This window comes from Gymnoscopelus braueri (genome assembly GCF_963280865.1).
Source record: "Gymnoscopelus braueri genome assembly, chromosome: 19".
Lineage (NCBI taxonomy): Eukaryota > Metazoa > Chordata > Actinopteri > Myctophiformes > Myctophidae > Gymnoscopelus > Gymnoscopelus braueri.
In genome coordinates, this window is record NC_137621.1 from 29,755,571 (window position 1) to 29,779,666 (window position 24,096).

General features: G+C 48.5%; 1 protein-coding gene across 1 annotated transcript in view; it reads left to right on the top strand.

Annotated features, from left to right (window-relative positions):
• The window catches only part of LOC308075140 (glutamate receptor ionotropic, NMDA 3B-like), a 104,539-nt gene that overhangs the window by 39,945 nt on the left and 40,498 nt on the right, over positions 1-24,096 (top strand). Inside the window, exon 2 of the mRNA XM_080414790.1 lies at positions 11,232-11,965. Coding sequence (XP_080270916.1) covers positions 11,232-11,965 — 734 coding nt within the window. The remainder of the gene's footprint in view (positions 1-11,231; positions 11,966-24,096) is intronic.

The following is a 24,096-nucleotide window of genomic DNA, read 5'->3' on the forward strand; positions in this document are numbered from 1 at the left end:
TGAGGTCTTTGATCTTCTGGCAGCATGCACCAAATGTGTGACACTGATTGGCCCAGCAGCAGGCGTACAGTAGTCAAGATTAGCAGCAGACAGACAAAGACCAACACACTCGCAAATGCATGCGTGTGTGTGTGTGTGTGTGTGTGTGTGTGTGTGTTTATGTGTGTGTGTGTGTGTGTGTGTGTGTGTGTGTGTGTGTGTGTGTGTGTGTGTGTGTGTGTGTGTGTGTGTGTGTGTGTGTGTGTGTGTGTGTGTGTGTGTGTGTGTGAGACCCATGAACCATAGCCTATACAAACTCCATGGCTAGTGGAATTAAAGTGTCTGGCTACAGGAGACCTCTCAACCTTATTTCAGATGCTACTCTTGCTCAGTGATCCTAATTCTCAATTCCCCTTTTTGTCTTGCCCACATAGCAAAACCCACAAGGACATTTCTCTCTACTGTATAGTAGTAAGTAGGTATAGGCTACTACAGTGTATGTGTGGTAACCTTTTCGTGGAAGTGAGTCTGTCAAACATTTTAAGAAACTGGCGAAAACGTAGTAGTTAAGATTAGGTGATAATTCTCACAAATCTTGGATAAACATGCATTTACAATTCTGTGGTTGTAATTATTTTATCACCAACGTTTTTAATAGGGGTCACACCCACATATGTCTCAGAAACGCTGAGGAAAGCCGAGGGCTGAAACACATCCGTTTCCCTCTGCTGCTGTGCCTTATTTAAAAGTGTTGCTGTACATACTTATTTGCGAGTGCTGACGACTTCATTTGCTATAATCTGAGCAACACTACACCGCAATATCTCCATCCTCTGTTACGCCCGAAATAAGATTCAGCTAGTCCTGGCGGTGGTAGCGTATCGATGGCACTTATCGCCTCCGTTTCTCCGTGCCTACAGGCTGCTATGCTTAGATAACCGTAGTTATTTACTGGGCTAAGTGGTTGATCACCACACGGCTGCATTTGCTGCGTTCGTGTATGTGGTTGTGTGTGTGCGTGCACATGCCCATGCATGTGACATGCATTTCATGCATGTGTGAGCACGTAAATGTAATTTCGCGCCTACCGCCTGTGCATGTCTTTGTGTGGATATTCCAATTTGGTGTGTGTGTGTGTGTGTGTGTGTGTGTGTGTGTGTGTGTGTGTGTGTGTGTGTGTGTGTGTGTGTGTGTGTGTGTGTGTGTGTGTGTGTGTGTGTGTGTGTGTGTGTGTGCGTCTGCCTCTCCCTCATCCCATTGCTCTTGGCTCCAATCCCCCAGCAGCACGGTTGGCTGAGATTAAAGTCCCCTGTATTATACTTAGCATCAGGAGATGCAGGCAAATTAGGCGAAAATTAAACAGTGCTATTTGCATATAATTATACACAACTGAAAGCATGGCAACTGCTTGGATAGCCCACCGGCCAACCAGTTAACGGAGAGGCAGAGCTTTAATTAGCTATGCAAATGGGACTAGTTGGCCTTATTCAATCAAGTGCTGTTTATTTGGACTGTGAGAAAACCAGTCCAAATAAATTACTTGTGCACTTTCAACAGCATTTTATTCATTATGTATGAGCCGATGTAGAGAGTATGGTAGTTGTTCTCGTTTTATCCTGTGACAGAAAATCAGTGCCGTGCCATGGGGCTTGTACCCGATCGAAGTTGGATTATCGCACGCCCTGCTGGCCCATGTGTGCGCTCCTCTGCGGTGACATGTTTTTTTTTTTTCGTTCAGGTTATACAGCTAATATGTTCTGGTTCTCATCTCGGTCGCAGCCGCATTTTCAGGAATCAGACTCGCACCCCGCCAAGAACATCTTTCCCAGCCTGCTTGCTCTCTCTTTCGCTCTCTCTCTCTCTCTCTCTCTCTCTCTCTCTTTCTCGATCGCTCTCTCTGTCGCTTTCTCTCAGAAACAAACATTCAGTCGGGCACACACCATCAGGCACCCGTCAATCTCATCCTCTCTGCATGACATCACTCAATGGTTGCTCTCCTCTCTTCCTCTCCCCAAAACACAAACATTAAACCACCCATGCCCCCCCCCCCCACACACTATTCATCTTACTCTCTAAACACCACACTCCCTGTATCCGTATCTCTCTCTATCTTTATCCACCTTTTTCATCTTCTATCTCTTCCCTCTCTTTCTTTTTACCCCATTCTTTCAACATCTCTCCCTCTCTCTTTCACTCTCTCTTTCTCTACCTCCCATCTCTCCTCCTCTGTGTGCATCCGTTAGCCGGTGAAATATTAATGTGTTCAGTGAAGTGTTTGGAGCTGTGTTGGAGAGACGCGCTGACCTCCGGCTTTGTTTCTTCTCTCTTTTTCGGACAGAGGATGAGGTGTGGCAGGAGGGGGGGGTTATCGGGGGCAAGTTCATGCAGAGGTTCCACCATACTGTTTGATCTCGATGAGAAATCATAGAACAGGCGAGACCCAAGCAGTCTCTCTCTCTCTCTCTCCTCACTGACGCACCACCATGCAAATGCTTCACGACTGCAGTGTCAAGTTGTACCGGGGCCCCATCTGTGATGCGTGTGTTTTGTAATGAGCCCTGCTGCTACACCCTTTTAGAGAGAGAGAGAGAGCCTGCAGCTGGAATGGAGAAAGGAAAAGAGGAGAGGAGTCTGGAGAAGCCACCAGGGTTAACTCCAGCTTCTATCTTTGTGTCTCTGACTTGGTTTCACCCCCCCACACCCACCACTTTGCTTTGAACACAGCCTGAAACTGCATGTATTGCTGTTTTTGCTTTTGTGCTCTTTCTCCCCTTTTTACTTTTTAGCTGTTTTTGGCATGCCCGTCTATCATGCAGGCAGATTTCCTTTTTTGGGGGGGGGGGGGCTCTGTCGAGTGCTGGTGTTTTTTTCCTAAGGACGCCTAAATAAGGAATGAGCTTAGTGAACAAGGCAACTCTCTCTTGCACGTTGTAGAAGAATCTTGGCTCTCTTGTCTTGTGCTTTGCCTACTCTACATCACCAACACATTCCCTTGGGCCTATGGCAGAGTGCTCGGACTCCGGTGTACACACACACATATGGTGTGTTCGTTTGTAGACAGACAGACAGACAGACAGACAGACAGACAGACAGACAGACAGACAGACAGACAGATCCCGCAGGGGAAATTGAGTTGTCAATGGCAGTACAGCAGTAAGAAGCACAGGGAAGATAAAGAAAAAGGAAATTTCAGTTATAAAGTTAGCAACAAGATACTAGTAATGATAAAGATGCAAATAAAAGGTTTGGCAGGTAGCAACACACTGGGACTAGGACAGGGGTACCAGGCACCATGTATACACTTCAAAATAAATAAAAAGACGTTCCTGTTCTTCTGCACTTGGACTATCTAGGACACAGTATGTACAATAAAGTACATTTGTTTGTGCAGACTATGCACACGCATACATGTTCAAGCATTATGTCCAAGTCCAGTGTGTGTGTATGTGTTACAATTATTATGATTATTACATAATCGTCTAATCGCAATTGTTTTATATAATCGCAATTATTTTTGCATAATCGTCATAATCAATTCAGTTAAAAAATGTCATATATTCTAAAGAAATGTCAAAAATAGTGGAAATAGCAATAGATAGTTTGCCTTCATGTGTGCACAGAATGGTGCATTTTTACACTCCCAGGAGTGTGAAAGTCTAAATGGTTTGGAGCAGTGGTTCTCAAACCTTTTCTCGATCATCAGGGACCCATTTGAAAACCTCAAAAGCGCTCACGACCCGCCCATCTGTGTTCCACCTTTGATCAATATCAGAGCATGTTTATTTTAATGATCAATCAAATCGATTGTGTTCCGCCTTAGTGTTTTGCCAGTTATTTGGTGGGCCTATACTTGCAATATCCTTATGGCCGTATACCAGTGGGCTCCGGCCCACAGGTTGAGAACCGCTGGTCTGGAGCGATCAAGCAGCAGTTTGTTTATAGTCTGTTCAAGGTTCCTTATTTGCAGATGTGTGGGGAGAGGTATGGATTTATAGAGTACATGGAGAACGCTGACATTTCCTAAGCTCCACTTATCTCATTTCCTTAGATGCTAGTCTTCTGTGCACATGCTTACTGATGGAGTTTTTAACTAGGAACAGAAATAGATAAGTGCATGCACGCACGCACGCACGTGTGCGTGCACACAGCACATCACACACACAATCACAGAAGGGCCAAGATGTCCCCCCACTATTTTGTAGATCTCGCCGACCGCTGGTCCATTTATTTATTTATTTTCCCCCGACCGGCACTGGTCCAGCACCCCACCGCTCCAAATCGTTGTTGTGTATTGGCTGCATGCTTGCCTCTCGCCGCAATGAGCGTTCTGTTACTGGCTACGTGCAGTTGCTCTCTCAACTAGGACATTGGGTGCCAGACAAGCTATTGAAGGCAAGCTAATACACATCAAATCGTTGATCTTGGATGCTGGCTGTGGGTGTGAAAGAAGCAGTCGGGCTGCAAGAGTCAAGTGCTGCGATGATTAGACTGACTGACCAGGGATCAGATTACTGCAGCGCAATATAGGCTATGCTATGGGAACAAAGTTGAGGCCGCGGCAGCTGTCAGTTAAAGTGAGAGCGAAAGAGAGAACCTCCATGGAATCAAAGTGCACCGTGGCATGTGTGATCATGGATTACTTATTCATCAAGGTGAAAACATGCAATTTAAATGTATTAATTTGTCTCTTATTGTAGGCTAGGCTAGATTTCATATGGACTGGAGTATAGCTGACATCTCGCCTACTGTGTTAGAAGAACAGCATTTTAGGTTTGTCGGGTGAGGGTGGATAAAATAATGGGTGCCGTCCGGGTGCGTCACTTTTTTTTTTTTTTTTATGTCGGCTCCACTCAGATTTTGGAACCAATTTCAAGGGTCCATTAGGGTTTGGGACGGGTCCGTCATTTTGAACCCGTGAAGAGTTCTATGTGTATAATATCTCATCTAATATGTTTCATGCATATGTAGTTCTTCTAACTTTCACCATAGAGTTCAGCTTGAATTTCCCTTAAATAGAAAGTCTGAAAATGACTTTAACATTTACATTTAGTCTTTATCCAGAGATACTTAGAGCTTAAATAGTCAGTTAATTAAATTCTGAGGACTAGGATTCCGTTTGTATACTCTTCAGAGCTACACCAAAACTAGCCTACCCATGTGTTGTTGTTTTTTTTTTTACCCCCCCCCCCCCCACTCACACACACACACTAATGTCCCCTCACTTTTTCCCTCATGCCGGCACCGACACACATGCACATGCACATGCACATGCACACAGAGATGCATGAAAGAGAATGCACATAGAAAGACAGGCGTCCACAAACAATGGCACAGAAAGACTATAAAATACACTCTATATACACTATAATACACTATATTCTGTCTTTGTCAAATAAACACACACACACATACCCTCTCTCATGTATTTTCTTTCTATCTCACACGCACACATGCTCTCTCTCACTTACACTAACACACACTTGCGCAGGCACACACACACATGCACGCGCACACACACACTTATTTCTTTGTCTCTCGTAAACACACACACGCACGCACATTTGCAGGTGCAAAAAAATGTGTATTCGACATAAAAAATACACGACCTGTCTATGAGATAAAATACAGGCGCGGGACTTTAAGGAGTCCTGGGACAAATTAGACCTGCACCCAGACAGACCTACACCTACAGCCAAACCCAGTTTGGTTCTGGTTGGTGGCTGCACACCTGAGACCATAACAAAAGACACCTAGCATGACTCCATTTTTAAAGTGAGAAATTGCCTTCATGGCATTCGGCCACACAGCAGCCTCTCATTTTGTCTAGACTATGTTGTCATAAAAAAGAAATTGCAAGATACGCTCAAGAGATCAAAAAATAACTTGGGGGGGCCCCTGTAGGGATGATAAAAAAATGACATTTTAAATTCAAAGACCCAATAACTCTGCAGCAACTGCAAGTTGAAACAAAGGTCAGGACATCTCATGGCCACACAAACTCATGGATGAAGTCCCCCATTCTGTACTGATGGCAAGCTGCTTGCACTGGGGAATCCATCCACTAAATACGCTCTCTCTCACACAAAAAAACAACATAAACACACTTACAGTATACATGCATGCATGCACTTATAATCACACACACACGCACACGCACACGCACACGCACGTTACATATGGTACGTATGGTACATATACACATTATACACATTTTCATGCTTCAGACATGCATGTCAGGAGCAGTCAGCTTATGGGGGCACAAGGAGCCACGGAAATCATCACAGCGGGAGTTAACAGAGCCTGCCGGGAGATTTAACTTTCCGATCACACCGCAATGGTTTAACATCCCCACGTATTGGATTTTCTCATTATTACACAAGAGCCCGAGTGCTAATTTTAAACAAGCACTCTGATTGGACCAAGACTCATTCCTGTCACGCTGATAACCCATACAGCCTAGAATGGAATAGAAATGAGTTCTCATACGTGTGGTAACCAGGGTGCAATGGGTGATCCTTCTTGTGTCTCCCCCCCCCATGATTAGGCGCTGTCCGTTACTTTGACCAAAACTTTTCAGAGAGCATCTTGTTGCTGCGCCTGTATTCACAGCAGAGACATGTCTGTCTGTATTGTAGCTCATGCTAGGTAACATTACGATTCTCTCGACTGTCATTTGTTGCTGTTTTTCACAGTAGCCCAATACATTTTCTTTGATGGTTTCATTCAGTTCTGTTCGGGAGCTCTTGGGCTCACATTCTCCCTGCGAAGCTGCAAAGAGTCACACATCAAAATCAGTGGAGTGGAAGTAATGACATGATAACACTGATAGAGAGCAGCTGACAACGCTGTGCGAATCCAGCGCAGATGGATGCCATAACAATTTGATTGAGAGGGATATATTTAAGGGGAAAAAAACACTGCTGTTTTCTGGCAACCCTTTTTCCGTTTTGTTTTCTCATAACCTGTAAAACGTTTTTTTGGTGTACATGTGCTCGTCCTTTGATAATGAGCCATTTTTCTTTCTTTCTTTTTTCTTTTTTCTTTAAACGTACCGTGGTGTCATGGTGCCAGCTAGGGCACCATGACTTTTTTGTTGTAGCTTTGTATCAGAGTTGACTAGATCTCTGTTAGAGGTGTACACAGAGGCATTAGAGAGCAATGTAGTAGAGACAACTTTGAAGAAAGGCACTGATTAGTCTGTTTCCTAAAAAGGGTAAAGACCCTAATGATTTTAAGAATAACGTTCTTATTTCAGATGGATGTTAAAACAATTACAGGTCAAGCAAGATAATCCTCCTTATCCATCGTTAATCCATACTCCCCAGTAGCCACTATTCATTAAATGTGAAAATACGTTTGACTTGGTTGAGTGGGGCTTTTTATTACTGCATATGGGTTTGGGTTTGGATTAAGTTATTATATAAACACCCGGAGGCTGAAGTGCAAACCAATGGGCTCATTTCAGAGCATTTTGCACTGGGCCGTGGAACGAGACAAGGTTCGCCACTCTCCTTTGTTGTGTTGTTTAGCCATCGAGCCTCTGGCGGCTGCTGTAAGGGAAAACCTGATTTCCCAGATGTCTGGCCAGGTGCATAAACTGATGCTTTATTCCACAGCCGATATATTATTATGTATGTCTGACACTGGTAGGTTGGCACCCAGTCTACTCAGAATCACTGGCTCCTTTACAACGTTTTCAGGTAAGGCTATCTAGGGTGAATTGGTCCAAGTCAGAAGGGTTCCATTTAGCTTATTGCAGCCTTCCAACCAAATGCATTTTAGTGGCCCAAGCAAGGTCAGACATTTAGGCATCACATTCTCCCCTCAGTTCATCTGGTTATGGTTCATTTTGAAAAATGTTGGTGGTAGTAATAGAAGAAAAATGGAGCAGGATCCAGTGTGCGGACTCTGTTTTTCAAAGTATTTGTCTCAGCCCATCACCTGGCTTTTTAACTTTGGATGTGTGTGCTTTATTCACTGTTTGTATGGTTAATTTTGACCCACTTGCATGGCTCACCCTCACTGGTATTGTATTGAGTAATTGGCTAATCTAATTGTCCAGAGAAGAAAAATCACATCCAATAACGCATCCTAAAATTATTATGGATTAAAGTTGCCCGGATATTCAATTTGGACCTATGTCTAAATGCCTCCTCAAGTGTCTGGCTGAAAGTTATGTATTGGTAAATCCCCTTTTGTTACTGTAGAGGAAATGGCAGGATGTGTGGTATAATGGGGGATCTACAGTATTTCACAATGGGATTTTGAAATCTATTGAGGAATGTGTGCAACAATTTTCAATTCCCAGGTCTCCGTTCTACAAGTACCTGCAACTCCACCATTATATAATTATTATACTTTTATATCCTGATTAAGAAATAATATATTTTTTAAAGTTAATCCGAAAATCCTCATCCTCGCTTAAATTGCAGGGACTTAAAAACACGTCAGTAACATTGTCGATAGCTTTAAAAACCAGTTCCACAGGAACAAATTTGCACATCTGCTTTAACTCTCCTACAGTTCAACTTGGAGTTCCAGCAACGTTTTGACAAACACCACAGCACGCTGACATGCATGCTATAGTCTGACACATTGAAGGCGCTATAGCACAAGTCCTAATATGCTGAATAGTGCTCCATTCTGCCAGGTGCAGGAGACCTGTAGTTGGTACCTGCTCCTCCCTATCTCTATACCTCTACAAATCTCAACCCCTCCTGCTGTCTCTGCCACTCCACTCCTCCCCTCATGTCTCCTCTCCTCCTCCCCTCCTGCTCCTGTTCTGGGCCCCCCACCAGCTTCAAACGCAAGGAGCCTACACCTCCCCTTATGACGTCCACCCTGGCCTGCTCCGCACACGCCTAGCCACCCCAGGAATAAGAATATATACACACTCACACTGCATTAATTCCGCCATGTCGCTCAAGAGTTCAGTCAGATTTCCCTGCTCCAGCAAGAAACACAAGGACTCTCAACAGCGGGTGTGCTCTGTTTACCTTTAACTCCCATGGTGGGGGTATTTCCATTTCAATGGTCTTGCATGTGTGGACACCAGTATGCCTGCATGCTCACACCTACAAATGTTACAGAATGTCACTGCACGCCTGGTCTTCAACCCTCTTAAAATTTCACATCTCCCCCTTTCCTTCGCTGCCTTCCGGTTGCTGCATGCAAGCATCAAATTTGAAACACTGGTGATGACCTACTAGGCAATAGGCTCTATGCGCAGCAGCCATATTGGAAAGAAATTGGGCCTCTTCCTTACTTCCTTCACAGGTTTTACCAGTGATACTAATGAAGGCTCTGTTCCATTTCATGCAGCACAGTGGTTCTCAAACCTTTTAATTTCAAGGACCCCCATAACTCTGAGAGTGTACAAATGGAACCAAATGGACCCTTACCGGTCCATTTGGTTCCATTTGTACACTCTCAGAGTTACACACCTTTTAAGGGGCCATTTGGAACCCCCTCAAGGAACCATGAGGGTCCCTGGACCACACTTTGAGACCCACTGGTGTAGCAGTGTTTCCAGTGAGCCAAAATGCACAATATAAGCACCCTGACTCAGTTTGACCAGAAGTGAACAGAGCCTTCAGTAGTATCATTAGTAACACCTGTGAACGAAGTACGAAGAGGCCCAATTTCTTTCCAAAATGGCTGCTGTGCATAGAGCCTATGAAGGGCATGGCAGCCGTCTGTCCCTCTCTTCCCTACGACACCCTGGCCAATGCTCCGAGTGTACTAGACTCTTCTCCCTCCTGGCTCCCAGACCAGGACTGCAGACTCATCGCACATCTTCAGACTACCTACAGTATACTATACTCCTCGTTTCTTGTATCACTTCTTCCTACCAGATGTTGTTTTGATAGATGCTAGTTATGCAATGTATGTTGGTTAATTGTCCATGTTATTTAGACGCTGTTTAGACTTAATTGTTTTCTTTGCACCATTTACCCTGTCGTTTGTCAGGTGTCATTAAAAAAGCATTTTGCACACCTACGAGGCGACAGGTGCGTAGGAGAAGACCAGACTAGGGCCCCAACCGAAAGAAAAAACTCCTTCAAATGCAAGATTTTTTTTTTTACCGTAAACAGTTTTAACGTTTCGGTCTATTAGACCTTCATCAGGTTATCTTAAGATAACCTGATGAAGGGCTAATAGACCGCAACGTTTGTTATATTCTCATTAAACTTTTTTTCTTGCTTTTGCAGGAGTTTTTTCTCTCAGTACGTTAGGGCCCTCATCTAGTCTTCTCCTACGCACCATGTTGCCTTGTACTGTAGGTGTGCAAAATACTTATTAAATACTTACATAAAATACTGGAGGAGGCGCGTCTGAAGCTTGTCCCGGACGGGAGTCTCCAGACGTAAAAACAGATGATGAATATATTTAATATATATTTAATATATTTAAATGAGAATATAACGTTATATATAACAATCTTAAGACAAACGGGTGTGTTCATCATTGTGTGTGCTGGAATATCTCTCGGGTCAATGCAAAAGCAAATCTTCAAGTCTTGTTTCGCCAAACAAGGGGCCGTCCTTCAACCTCGCTCACGGGACATGGTGATGAAAAATGAATCGGTGCTTTATCGGGGGGGGGGGGGTGTAAAGTCCATCTGTGAGCTGTATTCAAGGACAACAGTGTTATCCATTTGGAGCCGTATAAAACAAGCCAGTGTTTGCAGTGGAGCTCGGCTAAGCCGGCTTCTGGATGAACTGTGGACGCCACTGTTCCCTTGCCAAGCACAGTGATGTGGCAAGATTAGTCACAAATCATTGACTCGTCTCTCTGTTGGTGTCTGAGTATGTGTCTGAGAGACCCATCTTCTTATTTTTATTCGTGCATCAATGTGGAAGTGAATTTATGGTTTTATGATGTGAATAATAAACTGTGGTTATTATGTAGGTTGCTTTTTTTACGTCCCTAACAACTGTGTGTTTTTTTGTTTTGTTTTTTTGTTGCATTTCCTGGCATTAAGCGGAGCTGTGGGATACAGGGGTTTGGCCACATCTATTAATCTCTGTTTTCCTCTTTTGTCTCCTCCCTTACCCTCTTTCGTGCTCTCCCCTACCCTCTCTGTCCCTCGTCTCGTGCCCCGCTATCTATCTTGCTTTTCTTTGCTCCCCTACCCTCATCCCCCCCTCCATTTCCCTTCCCCTCTTTCAATCTCCATATGTCCCCTCCCTCCTCACCCCTTTCTCTCATCCCCCTGCCTCTCCCCTCCCTTTCCTCTCGTCCTCCACCAGAACCGGTTCCACCTGCAGATGTCGGCCCGTGTGCCTCCGTCGGCCTTGAGCAGCCTGCTGCTCTCCGTGCTGCGGGGGGGCGAGGTGGAGCGCGACGGGGCAGGGGGCGAGGGCGAGGGCGAGGGGACCTGGGGGGGCGTGGCCGTCGTCTGTCCCGGCTGGGAGGAAGGGGGCGAGGGCCTGCTGTCCCACCTGCAGATGCATGCGGGCACCACCTGGCAGCTCTGGGACGTCATTAACCTCGCGCTCCCCACGGAGGGGCAGCAGCAGGAGGAGGAGAAGAGGAGGAGGGGCAGCGACGCCAGCGAGGAGCGGCGGGAGGACCAGAGGGAAGAGGAGGTGCTCGGCATCCTCTCCGCTCGTTTGCTACGCTCCGCCTCTCCGTCCGTGTCCTCGGTGATTCTGCTGGGCACCGACCCCGAGTGCCTGTCCTCGGTCCTCCGCGCGGCGCAGCGCCTGGCGCCCTCGCTCCCGGCACTGCAGTGGATTATGGGATACCCGCTGTCCCCGGACTCGCTCCACACCCTGGGAGGGCCCCTGGGCCTGTTGGCCTACGGGGAGGTCGGACGCAAGCCAATCAGCTTCTATATCCGGGACGCCGTGCAGCTCATAAGCCGGGCGGTCACCGCGGCGACCATGGTGAGGCCGGACTTGGCGCTGATCCAGAACATGGTGAACTGTTATGACAAACCAAACCGCCATGAGCTGCCCTCCTCGGGACAGTACCTCGCCAGGTAGGTACACACAGACATACACACGCTCGTGCATGCACACAGACATGCGCAAAATAAACACACAAAACACATACAGGCAGGCAATACACATACAGGACACACAAGCACACCCATCAGTAAACAAACACACGCACACACACACACACACACACACACACACACACACACACACACACACACACACACACACACACATTATTGTGCAGTAAACAAGTCCCTGGGGCACTTAGTTCATTATACACACAGTAAAATCCTCAGTGTCATCCATATTTAACTCAAATATATTTGTACACTCCCAGACATAAATTAACACTGGCTCTCACGGTGTAGACACAAAATTGAACACCAGACCACGTCTTCCAGCAAAACGAGTGTTTTCAGAAGTTCGACAGGCCGCACAGAACTCTCCGCTCCCATCCCTGAATGTCTGCAGACTCATTAGCTCTCAGAAGCCGCCGCTCTCTGGTTGTTCAGCTGCTGGTCCTGGCTGTTCGCTCTCTGATGTCCTTGTCTGTCCTCTTGCTTTCTGAACCGCTCAGTCATACTGAAAGGTGGAGAGCGGGGCCTCGTGGCATACAGATTTACACACAGAGCCACCGGGAGGCTTCTGTTGGAATTGCCTTGTCTACGCCAGTGGTTCTCAAAGTGTGTGTGTGTGTGTGTGTGTGGGGGGGGGGGGGGGGGGTCCTTCAGGGGGTTCCAGGGGGTCACCAGTAAAATGTTAAGTGTTATTTTAGCATCAAAAGCAGTTTAACCACTTTAACCCCACTTAAGCCTTATTTGAAGATAGACAATTTTGCTATATTTTTAAGACATCCAACAGCATAATTCATTTGTGGGTCCTTGACGTGAAAAAGTTAAAGACCCACTGGTCTGTCTACACTGTAACATCCTGAGTGCAAATATGCACTGTAAGAGTTACAAATTGATAAATGAACACGAGTAATTATACTGTGTATACTGCTGCTATACTGCTGCCTCGGTCCAAGGTGGCTTTTGAAGAGAAGCCACCGACAAATTTCTTTCATGTCCTCATCGTCCTGTCACTGTCACAGTGATAATGCATGCATGCAAACAGCCCCTCACCCCACCACGCCGCATGCACGGCTGCACACAAGCAGAGATGGTGAGCGCTTGCGCACGGACACAGAAACATTCACACTTGTGCACGTGCACACACAGCAACACACACACACACACACACAAATGTAAAAGCAGATTAGAACATGCACATTGCATTCCTGCTTTTAAATCATAAAAATGCACCACAGCCCCTCTATAGGTAGGCTACCTCGTACACCGACAGCCACATACATCACAACCTCCCTGAAACCATATAAGGTGGAAATGAGAATTTCTACGGGGGCAGGATAAAAATATTATATAGTACAACTTAAGAAAATAATAGATTTTCCGTACACGTTCTTGCGGCTCCCAAAGTGAATTTTATTAGTACAACGTTTTGACCTGTGTGGTCTGCGTCGGGTACATCTTATAAATCTTAGTACATAGTGTACATACCTTATTACACACTGGAACCCCCTGGTGCATGGTTAAGTGTTTATTTAACTCTGAAAGTGTAAAATGGACCTGTACAAGTCTATTTCTACACTTTCTGAACTCATTCCAAAGGTGAAACACGTCTTTCTTTAATGATGAAACGATGTATCTTTGTGGTTGTGTAGTGTTGTGGTGTTGTGTGAAGAGTTTATGCAATGAGTCAGGCCAAGGGCAGGTGGTAAAATGTGAAATGCCTGTCTATCATGGCAACTGATCATAAACTACTGCACACCACAAAACCAGATTCTAATTTCCCTTGGGTTCCATCAGCTCAAGTTTAGCTACTGGCATGCAGAGCCTCTACCCAGTATGCCTTGGGCGAAAAACAAGCAAATTTGGTGATTTTCTTTTCTTTTTTACTTATTATTATCATTGGAAAACTTTGGTAAAAGTATCAGAGACAGAATTTTCAGCCTTTAGCTCACTATGAGTTACTCTCGATAAGTCAAGTGTAGCCCGTGGGCTACACTTTGGGCAGCTACTGCGTTTTTAGCACTTTACTTTCAGTGTTCTCTCAAACACTCGCACACACTCGCACGCACGCACACACGCGCACGCACGCACGCACGCACGCACGCACGCACGCACGCACGCACGCACGCACGCACGCACACACACACACACACACACACACACACACACACACACACACACACACACACACACACACACACACACACACACACACACACACACACACACACACACACACACACACACACACACACACACACACACACACACACACACACACACACACACACACACACACAGTAGTGTGTGTGTCATGTTTTTATTTTTTCCTATCTTCACTCCTTCCCATTCATCCTTCCATTCTTGCTTCCTTCCTTTATTCCTTCCCTGCTTCCTTTCTTCTTATCTTCCCTCCCTACACTGCCTTTCCTCCGTCATTATGGTTCTCCCTGTTTGTTTGTTTATACAACTTTTTAGCACTTTTTCAACCCAATTCACCTGACAGGTGACAGCACACACACAATGTTCCAACCTCTACGTTTTTCATCCGTGACCATAATGACAATGTCTCTTGACCCCTGGCTGAAGACCGCCACCGCGTCGTGTCATCATTGACAGCCTGATGACAGTCCCTCATCACCACGCCATAGAGAAGCAGTGAACCGCTTTCACAAACCTTTGCCTGTGTCGAAATGTTCAGTCGGTCCAGTTGGCTTCCTGATGTTTATCTCTCAGCAGACCTGACAGCTCCAAGAGAGCTGAAGGAAATTACAGACTTTCACGTGGGAAGAGGCAATTAACAGCACGATGCCCAAGGGAGGGCAAGGGGAGGGAAGGAGGCCTTGAGAGAGGATGTCAGGAGACGCAAAGGAGCACAAACAGAGGAAGGGAGGCAGGGAGAAGAGAGAGGGAGCAGGAGGGAGGAAGTAAGGGAGGGAGAAAGATAAACAGAACCGAAGAGACGACGATAGTGGTGTAAGTAAGGACAGAGGAGTGAGAGACGATAGATGTCTAAAGAGAGATGTCTAGAGACTTAAAGCCTACAGGGAGAGAGGGGAGCGTGCGAGGGAAGAGAGGGGAGGAGGGAGGTACAGAGGGAAGTCAGGAAGACGTGCTGTTATATTAGCTCTTCATAATCATCAAAGGCCTGCGGGTTTAGAGAAACAGAGACAGCATACAAATACAGCAGTAACCAACCAACACTGAGGCTAACACTTCTGATGGTCCCGAAAACACAAATCCCAAGAGGGAGAGACACTGAGAGACAAAGGGAGGGAAGGAGGGAGGGAGAGAAGAAAGTGTCAGAGGGAGGACAGGAAGAGAGAAAGGGAGATAAAGAGAGGGCCAAAGAGGACAACGCACAAAGAGAGAGAGAGAGAGAGAGAGAGAGAGAGAGAGAGAGAGAGAGAGAGAGAAGAGGAAGATGAAGAGTCAGAGAGAGAAAGAGAGAAACAGATGAAACGGTGCTAGGAGGCAGAAAGCAACGGGGAGGAAGATATTCAAAGAATAAAAACGGCTGAACTTTGCGTGAAATAAGTGGCAGAGGAGAAAAGAGACAGAGAGCCAGAGAGGGAGGGAATGAGACGTAGACAAGATAGATGGAGAGACGTTGTTATCAAAGTGAGATCTGCCAGTCAGAGTGACATATCTACGATACCACCCCCAAGAGAGACTATAAAGCCGCTCTGACGTCAGCACGCGAGCGGGGCACCGTTGCAGACGAAAGACAGGTAGACAGAAGTAAACTTTTCCTCTAAACTAAGAAGACAGGGCGATACGGAAGAGAGATGCCATGTCTGGGAACTTTGCTACCGAGTCATCACTCACCGGCTGTTGAGCTGACGTTTATTCTGAGTGTGTAAACCACAGGGGGGGCCAGCTGCGTGAGTGAACAGAGAGCCATTTGCTCTTTGACATGTCTGCCTGGGACACAACCTCTCGCTGCCTTTATCACAGCGTTGTGGTTGTTGTTGGTTTATTGCTGCTGAATATATGCAGCACAAACAACCTGAAGAACTCAGGGTTACGGATGTAACCCCGGTTTCTTTAGAATTCGGAGTAACATACTCACTATGGGATATCAGCGCCTCCTGGCGTGATGCAGAGCTACATACCATAAACTCCCGGGCCATTCATTGGCTGAGAAGGGTATGTCACGTGTCCGGTAAACCGGAAGAGGTATAAAACCTCTTGCGTGACGTGGCTCATCCTCTTTAACACGCTTCCTGCATGCAGATGCACACAAACAGGGGTGTTAGGTGAGTATGTTACTCCGAATTCTAAAGAAACCGGGGTTACATCCGTAACCCTGAGTTTCTTGTCAATTCTCCGTAACATACTCACTATGGGATGCATAAACCCCCCTGGGCTTATAGCCATACCGAATCTCAGGTTCGCACGCCCCCTAGCCATAAGGCCCCGTCCCCCTGGACGTGACCTTCGGCCTCACGGGCGCCCCAGCCCTCCGGGCCGGGGTGCGGTATATAATTGAAAGAAAAGGACCCTGACAGACCAAGACTCTGCCTATTCATCTAATGAACAGACACAAGTCTGACCCATAAGTGAAAACAAGGAAACAGGGCCTCCTCCCCTGGAAACCTACCAACGGTGGTTCCGAGGGGACTCAAGAGAAGGAAGGTAGAGAAGGGAAAAAAAAAAGGCGGGTTACACAAAAGACCTGCCTAACCTCCCCTACCCTAACTAGAGACAGCCGCTATGTCCAGTACAGCGTGCGCCACTGACGCCGCTGCCACATCCAGGCTGTAGAAAGCCGCAAAAGTCGATGGAGACGACCAGTTTGCGGCCGCGCACACCTCCTGGACCGACATTTCCCTGGAGAGGGCCCAGGAAGTAGCCACGCCTCTAGTAGAGTGAGCCTTCAGTCCTTCTGGAACTGGAGCGCCACTACTGACGTAGGCCAGCCTAATGGCATCCACACTCCATCTAGAAAGCGTCGCCTTAGTCACTGCCTTCCTCCGAACATCTGGGCCGAAGGAGACAAAAAGTTGCGACGACGACCGGCCGTAGAGCTTCAACGCCCTCACTGGGCAGAGACAGTGCAGCCGCCTATCCTCTGCCGAAGCGACAGAAGGCGGATGAAAAACTATCAGCTCAACCGGTGTCTGGGTCACCATTCCGTTCTTGGGAACAAACGCCATGTCGGGCTTAACCAAACCCTGCTGTCGTCTCCCAAGAACCTCATGCACTCCGAACTTACTGAGAGCGCATGTATGTCGCTGACCCGTGTAGCTGTAGTGAAAACAACCACAAGAACCGTTTCGAGACTAACGATCTCCAGATCCATAGAGTGAAAAGGCTCGAACGGTGGGAGGCAAAGCGCCCCCAGCACCACCACCAGGTCCCAGGCCGGGAACAGAGGCCTAGAGACCGGCCTGGCCCGCCTGGCACCGTTCATAAAACTACGCACCAGCGGATGTCGGCCAACCGTCATGTCATCGAAACCCACGTGACAAGCGGAAATGGCCGCCTGGTACACCTTAACCGTCGAGAAAACCAGACCTTGGTTCAATTTGTCCTGCAAGAACATGAGGATGCTGCGTACCGAGGCCCGGAAGGCCTCAACCGGCGGTGACTGACCCAGACACCATGACACGAACAGGTTCCACCTGTCGTCGTACGCAGACCTCGTGGAAAGGGCCCTCGCCCCCTGGATGGTAGCTACCACCTCAGGGGGCAGGCCATAAGAAGTCAAGGTCTCCCCCTCACGGGCCAAGCCCACCGGTCTAGGTCCTGAGGTTGCTTGTGGAAAATTCCGACCCCTGCCTGCCGTAGCAGATCTCTGATCGGGGGGAGGGCCCAGGGCTCGTTGTAGAGGAGAGGATTATTCCTAACCTCCATGCGCCCCACGCCAGTGCCACCAGTGGCACTGACAGTCCGTGGAGTCTGACAAGTTGAGAGGACCAACTCCAGTGACGGGAATGCATAAAGCAGTTCAGTCGGCCAACCTGGCCCAGATCTGGCTTGTTATCTCCGGAGGAGAGGCCAATCTGCGTACCAAAAAATGCCCCTGGACAACAGAGTCGCTCCACTGTTCAGGAGGCCCGGTACCTGTGAGGCCCTGGTTGACGTAAGGCGCGCGTCGCACCACAGCGTCAGATCGCCAGCTAGCCTGTCCAACACTGGAGAGGCCAGGCCTCCCTGCTTTTTGGCATAGCACACGGTCGTGGTGTTGTCGGTTCCTGATCAGGACATGACAACCTCAGGTGGACGGGGCTCCAAGAGCCCACATCCACCTCCGGGGAAAAAAGGTCACACGTGGGGCTTGTCCAAACGAAACAGGTGTAAGGCCGAAGTCATGAGACCCGTCGCCTGCACGCATAGCCTGTATGTGACTTGTCGCCTCACGCGAGAAGACCCCAGGCCGAAACGCTGTCTATCCCGCCCGGGACAGACGCGCCGTGAGCCTGGTCTAGCCCAGCGAGATCCCCTATGAAGGTGGTCTGCTGAGACGGGACCAAGACGCTCGACGGACGGTGACGGTGAAAAACCCCTCGACGTCAAGTGGGGAAACGGCCACGTCTGTGTGCCGCGCCACCTCCTGACTGTGGTGGATAGAAAGGAACGTGGAAATAAGCATTGAAAACAATGCTGGTCCACCCATCTCCTTAACGCACCGTCCGCAGAGAGGGTCATACACCAGTACAACCACAGTGTGTTGTTGTTGATCAGGGGAGCTGACCAGTACAACCACAGTGTGTCACTGCTGTACTGAAAAAAACCCTACACACACAGTGTACCACTGAAGTACCGGGATAGTAAAACAGTTCCGGACTGCAAACTCTCCAACAAGCTGCCTCAGCAAGCGAGTCAGTAGGGGCTCTGATGTCACCCAGTGCGGACAACGCACACGTTTCCAACTGGACCGGTGATGTCGCCACGTGATCCAGCGGACCCGCACATGCGGGGCCGTTAGAGACCGTGGAAGGGTAGCGGTGGAAGGTGGCCACCGTGGTGTTGCTTTAGCGGGGCTGGCTATGCGCTGCACCAAAAAACAACACTGCAATGTGTTGTTGTTAGTGAGGCCAGTTAGCCGCCAATCGAAGCAACAGTAGCCTGACTGGAGGTTCTGTAAACCTAGCAGCTAACAAGCTAGACAAGGCTAAATCACCATGGGCCAAGAAACGTTGAGATCCGTTTCCAAGGGAACCGGTTCTTTGTGTGTGCGTTGCCATGGGGACCAAAGACGCTACTCCTGGTGCTAGCAGCGCTAACCCTGTGTGCGTTGCCATGGGGACCAGCGACGCTGCCACTGCCGCCAGCGGTGCTAACCCTGAGGTGACCGCTCGAGGCAGTAGAGGCACTAACGGTCCGTTAGGACCCGGCGGGGTCACGTGACCGGTCACGGGGACCTTGCCTGACGTCAGCATCCGGTTTGTCCGCCAGCGCAGCCTGTCTGTTTCCATGGAAACCAACGGCGCTGTCACTCTGACAAACGGGGCCGTCCGAAGTAAGCCTACCTTGGCCGTCGCCCTCTCGTCTGAGCCCAAAGGCTCCGGACGGAGCGTCGACAAAGTCGTCCTCCCCTTAGGGAGTGCTTTGTCGCTCGTTAGTGGCGAACGAGGCCTGTAGTCCGTGAGGCGGTACGGCAAAGGGGGCATCTGTCCCTCCAAAATGGCGGAGACAGAGGTCCGCTCTTTGACCCAAGTATTTATTGAGACCCTTCAGATTCAGAATGGGTCGTACCCCCCCCCCCCTTCTTTTCCACCAGAAAATATTACGAATAGAAAACCAGTTGGTTCCGATTCATAGATAGTTCTCTGACTATGTTACTCTGAATTCTAAGGAAACCGGGGTTACAACGTAACCTCGCGTTTCTTGACAAATTCTTCGTAACATACTCACTATGGAGAGAGAGTGAACCCCCTCTCTCAGAGACATGGTTGCCTTACCCTCTGCATGAGAGGAACAACACCGTGTCCGACATAGGAGATTATATGCATAAGAGCACGTGGAAAACACACCAGTACAACCACAATGTGTTGTTGCGGATCAGGGGAGTTGATCAGTACAATCACAGTGTGTCACTGCTGTACTGAAAAACCCTGTACACACACAGTGTAACGCTGATGTACTGGGATAGTAAACAGAAGTATCGGAAGTAATTCTTTAATAGCGCCCAAGCTCAAGAGGAAGGAGACTTCCTCCCTCAGAGTATTGGCTGCTGGACCCCTTGCACGGGAAAACAATACTTTTTCTGTCACGGGGGGATTTGTGGAGAAATGCAGCCTGAAACCCTTTAGTATTGCTTAGCAATACCTAAGCATTCGGCTTGCAAACCGTCCATTGCTTCACACACCGAGCGAGTGGATGTGACGTCATCGGCCGCTCGGAGAGTGGGAGCGTTGCCATGGGGACCGTTGCCATGGGGACCAGTGACGCTGCCACTGCCGCCGGCGGTGCTAACCCTCGGGCCAACGGAGGACTCGGAGGAGTCACGAGACTGGCCACGGGGAAAAACCCCGGCGTCAGAATTAAGCCCAAAGATATATACAGTGAAAACTATATATACATCAATGATTAATCCTACCTTGGCCGTCGCCAGAGTGTAGAAGAGAGAGTAACGTCACGCTTTGATGTCGCCGCAAAGCGGGCCTCTATGGGCTATAGTACCAACATTGGAACTATCTCATTGACGTAGAGTGACAGAGCACATCCGCATTCCATCCTCACAATGGGATCGACGCTACTGTCAGTACTCTCTTCCCAATTTACCCTGGCCGCCGCCATCTTGTCGACAAAGTTGTCCTCCTCTAGGAGGTGCTTTGTCGCCCTCCAGCGGCGAACGCGAGGCGGTACGGCCAAGGGGTCATGTCTGACCGAAGTACTTCCGGTTCACAGTGGTGCGTGGGCACTTCCTGTGGGACGGAAGCCTGTGAGGCGACAAAACCTTCCTCCCCGTAGGGGATGCTTTGTCGCTCGTTAAAGGCGAACGTGGCCTGCAAATCATGAGGCGGTACGGCCAAGGGGTCATGTCTGACCGAAGTACTTCCGGTTCACAGTGGTGCCTGGGCACTTCCTGTGGGACGGAAGGCAAAAACCGGCGTGACCCCATTCCACTGGCGCATTTGCGCCCTCTAGCGGACAGGGGTGATGTGGGTTTTTATATTACCTTCATATGATCCAAAAACATGCACAGACAATGTCTAGAACATCGGGACTCGGGTGTTCTAGACAGTGTGGGCTTATGTAATTGAGAACGTTGATACATTACATGCACGGATATCATCCCATCAATGTCTGGGATACCGGAGTTCGGGCATCACAGACATTGTGGACTTATACACAGAGAGCATTGGAGCAGAGAAGCCCTCTTGCAGGGGACTCCATTGCTCCGCTGCTCTTTCAGATGTTATCCAACAATGTCTAGAACACCGGGACTCGGGTGTTCTAGACAGTGTGGGCTTATGTAATTGAGAACGTTGATACATTTACATTACATGCACAGATATTAGCCCATCAATGTCTGGGATACCGGAGTTCGGGCATCACAGACATTATGGGCTTACATACAGAGAGCATTGGAGCAGAGAAGCCCGCGGTAGGGGACTCCACTGCTCCGCTGCACTCAAGCCACGTGAAAGAACGAGATCGTTTGTAACATGTAACACATTTATTTCTTTGGCAGAAAAAAATTTGTACTTTTAAACACACATTCGTTTTCATTAAACATGGCCTTCTGGCAGTCGAGGAGCCGTCTTGTCCATCGAGTAAGGTCTTCAGAAGCCCCCGAGGTTTGCTCGATACACAGAGTGAGAAGGCTAACAAGCTGGTGTTATCCTAGCGAGGCAAGCTAGGCTAGGACAACGCTGTTAATAACCTGTTGCATGGGTGTTAAGCCAACAAAACACTGCCTGACTAAGGCGACGTTAACCTAGCGAAGCAGCTAACGTAGCTAGTCTGGGCTAACTCACTCACGAGCGTCTGCCTCGTTCTCCCCTCGCCTATGCTGCCGTCGCCGGCGCCCCTTCGTTGTCTCCTGGCGACGCACCGCTGGCCCGGTACGCTTGCTGTGGCAGCGGAGTAGACGGCTGGGAAGAGGGGGAGGAAGTGCCGCTAGGCAGTCGCACCTGGGTGGTTCCCCCCGTCACGGTGCTAGCGGCTGCTGCAGTGCTGCGTAGCACGGCTTGTGTAGCAGCCTGGAGGTGCTGCGAGCGGGGGCTAACGCCGCTCGCAGCCGGGACTGCCGGAGGGCCCATTGTGGACTGTGAGCGCACGTGGTGGGCCCCACCACCCACGTTCCCTGGGCCGTGTTGCTGGATCCGCGACGACCGGGGACGAGACGTCGCTGCCTCCCGCAGCCAGGGCGCTGCCCTGGCTAAGCGGCTATCGAGGTGCAGCGTGGAGAACAGCGCAGTCCTCGCAGCGTCCCGGTGCATCTTGGAAATGCCCCGGCCCCGTAGAGACCGAGGCACGAGATGCAGAAACCACGAGGGTCATCCCCGGCGATCATCAAGCGGCAGAGCAGCAATACGCAGGGACGTGGAACCTCCATCTCGAGCTAACCTGTTAGCATTCAACCGCAAGGCTAAGAGCGCGGAAAACTCAAAGGAGGAAAACTTGCTTTAGCAGTAAAAGAAAGAAAGAGAAGATAGCCGCGGGAGCGGAAATAATAAAACTTTTTTTTTTTTTTAATAGGAGGAAAACCCGTTGGTTAGTACAAGTACCACCGAGTGGGCTAAAGCTGGTTTCTGTCCTGATCAAAGTTACGTTTGTTATTATTAAGGTATGTCTTGAGCTGTTGCATCTGCCATGCAGAGAAGCGAAAGAGGATGAGCCACGTCACGCAAGAGGTTTTATACCTCTTCCGGTTTACCGGACACGTGACATACCCTTCTCAGCCAATGAATGGCCCGGGAGTTTATGGTATGTAGCTCTGCATCACGCCAGGAGGCGCTGATATCCCATAGTGAGTATGTTACGGAGAATTGACAAGAAACCCCAGTCTATGGAGGGGGAAGCTGTTTTTGAAACTTCGGCACGTTCTCACGGACTCTTGAAAAGTTCTTATCTTTGGGCATGAATCCAGAGAGATTCCAGACCTGTGGATAAAGTGTGAACTTTGTACCCAGGTGATCACTCTCCATGGAGATAAGAGATACTGAGTATATAATGTAGGCCCATGGTAGGTTTTTTTGTGGGGCAGGCACCATTAGATGGAATGGTACAGTATAATAGTGGAGTGGTGGACTTGATAGATCTGCTGTCTGTGAGATGTGATGATTCAGCCATGCTATTAGCATGAGTGATTTCAGTCCGCGGCCATAGCGCTTTCACTTTATGATGGCAGACAAGGCGAGAGAGAGAGAGAGAGAGAGAGAGAGAGAGAGAGAGAGAGAGAGAGAGAGAGAGAGCACGAGCGAGCGAGCGAGCGAGAGAGAAAGAGAGAGAGAGAGAGAGAGAGAGCCGCTGCTCTGATGAAACATAAGTTAGCGTGTAACAGGATGAGAATGCTTGACTTTCAAATCAAGAGCCTTTTTAATCAGGGCCTTATGAAGTACAGCCACAAGGAAATAATCTGTAAAACTGATAACAGCAGCAGGTTGCTGTTAGTAAATCATGTGAATAACGACACACGGGGACACACACGCACGCACACACAAGCACGCACACACACACAAAGAGGAGACATTCATATATGCTTACGCCCATGAATGCACAGAGGACAGCGGATGCATGCATGCATGTGGGCAATAAAGAGTGTTTATACACAGGAATGCTCGTAGACACAAAGGACAGCACACACACACACACATCCATGCATACTGTAGACACGATCTATAAAACTGATATCAGCAGCAGGTCGCTGTTTGTAAATCATGTGAGTAACGACACATTGTTGGACACACACACACACACACACACACACACACACACACACACACACACACTGTGTAGGGACAGGCCCAGCACACAAACACATGCACTGACACGTTCATTCATATTCTGTGTGGTGCGCACTGCGCAGACTGGCTTTAGCTTATAGCTCGGACTTGGAGGTGAGGTTAATGACCCTCACTATCAATTTAGTCTTTTCATTCCCCTGGACGTTCCCCATATTTAATAGAGGAAGTTCACCT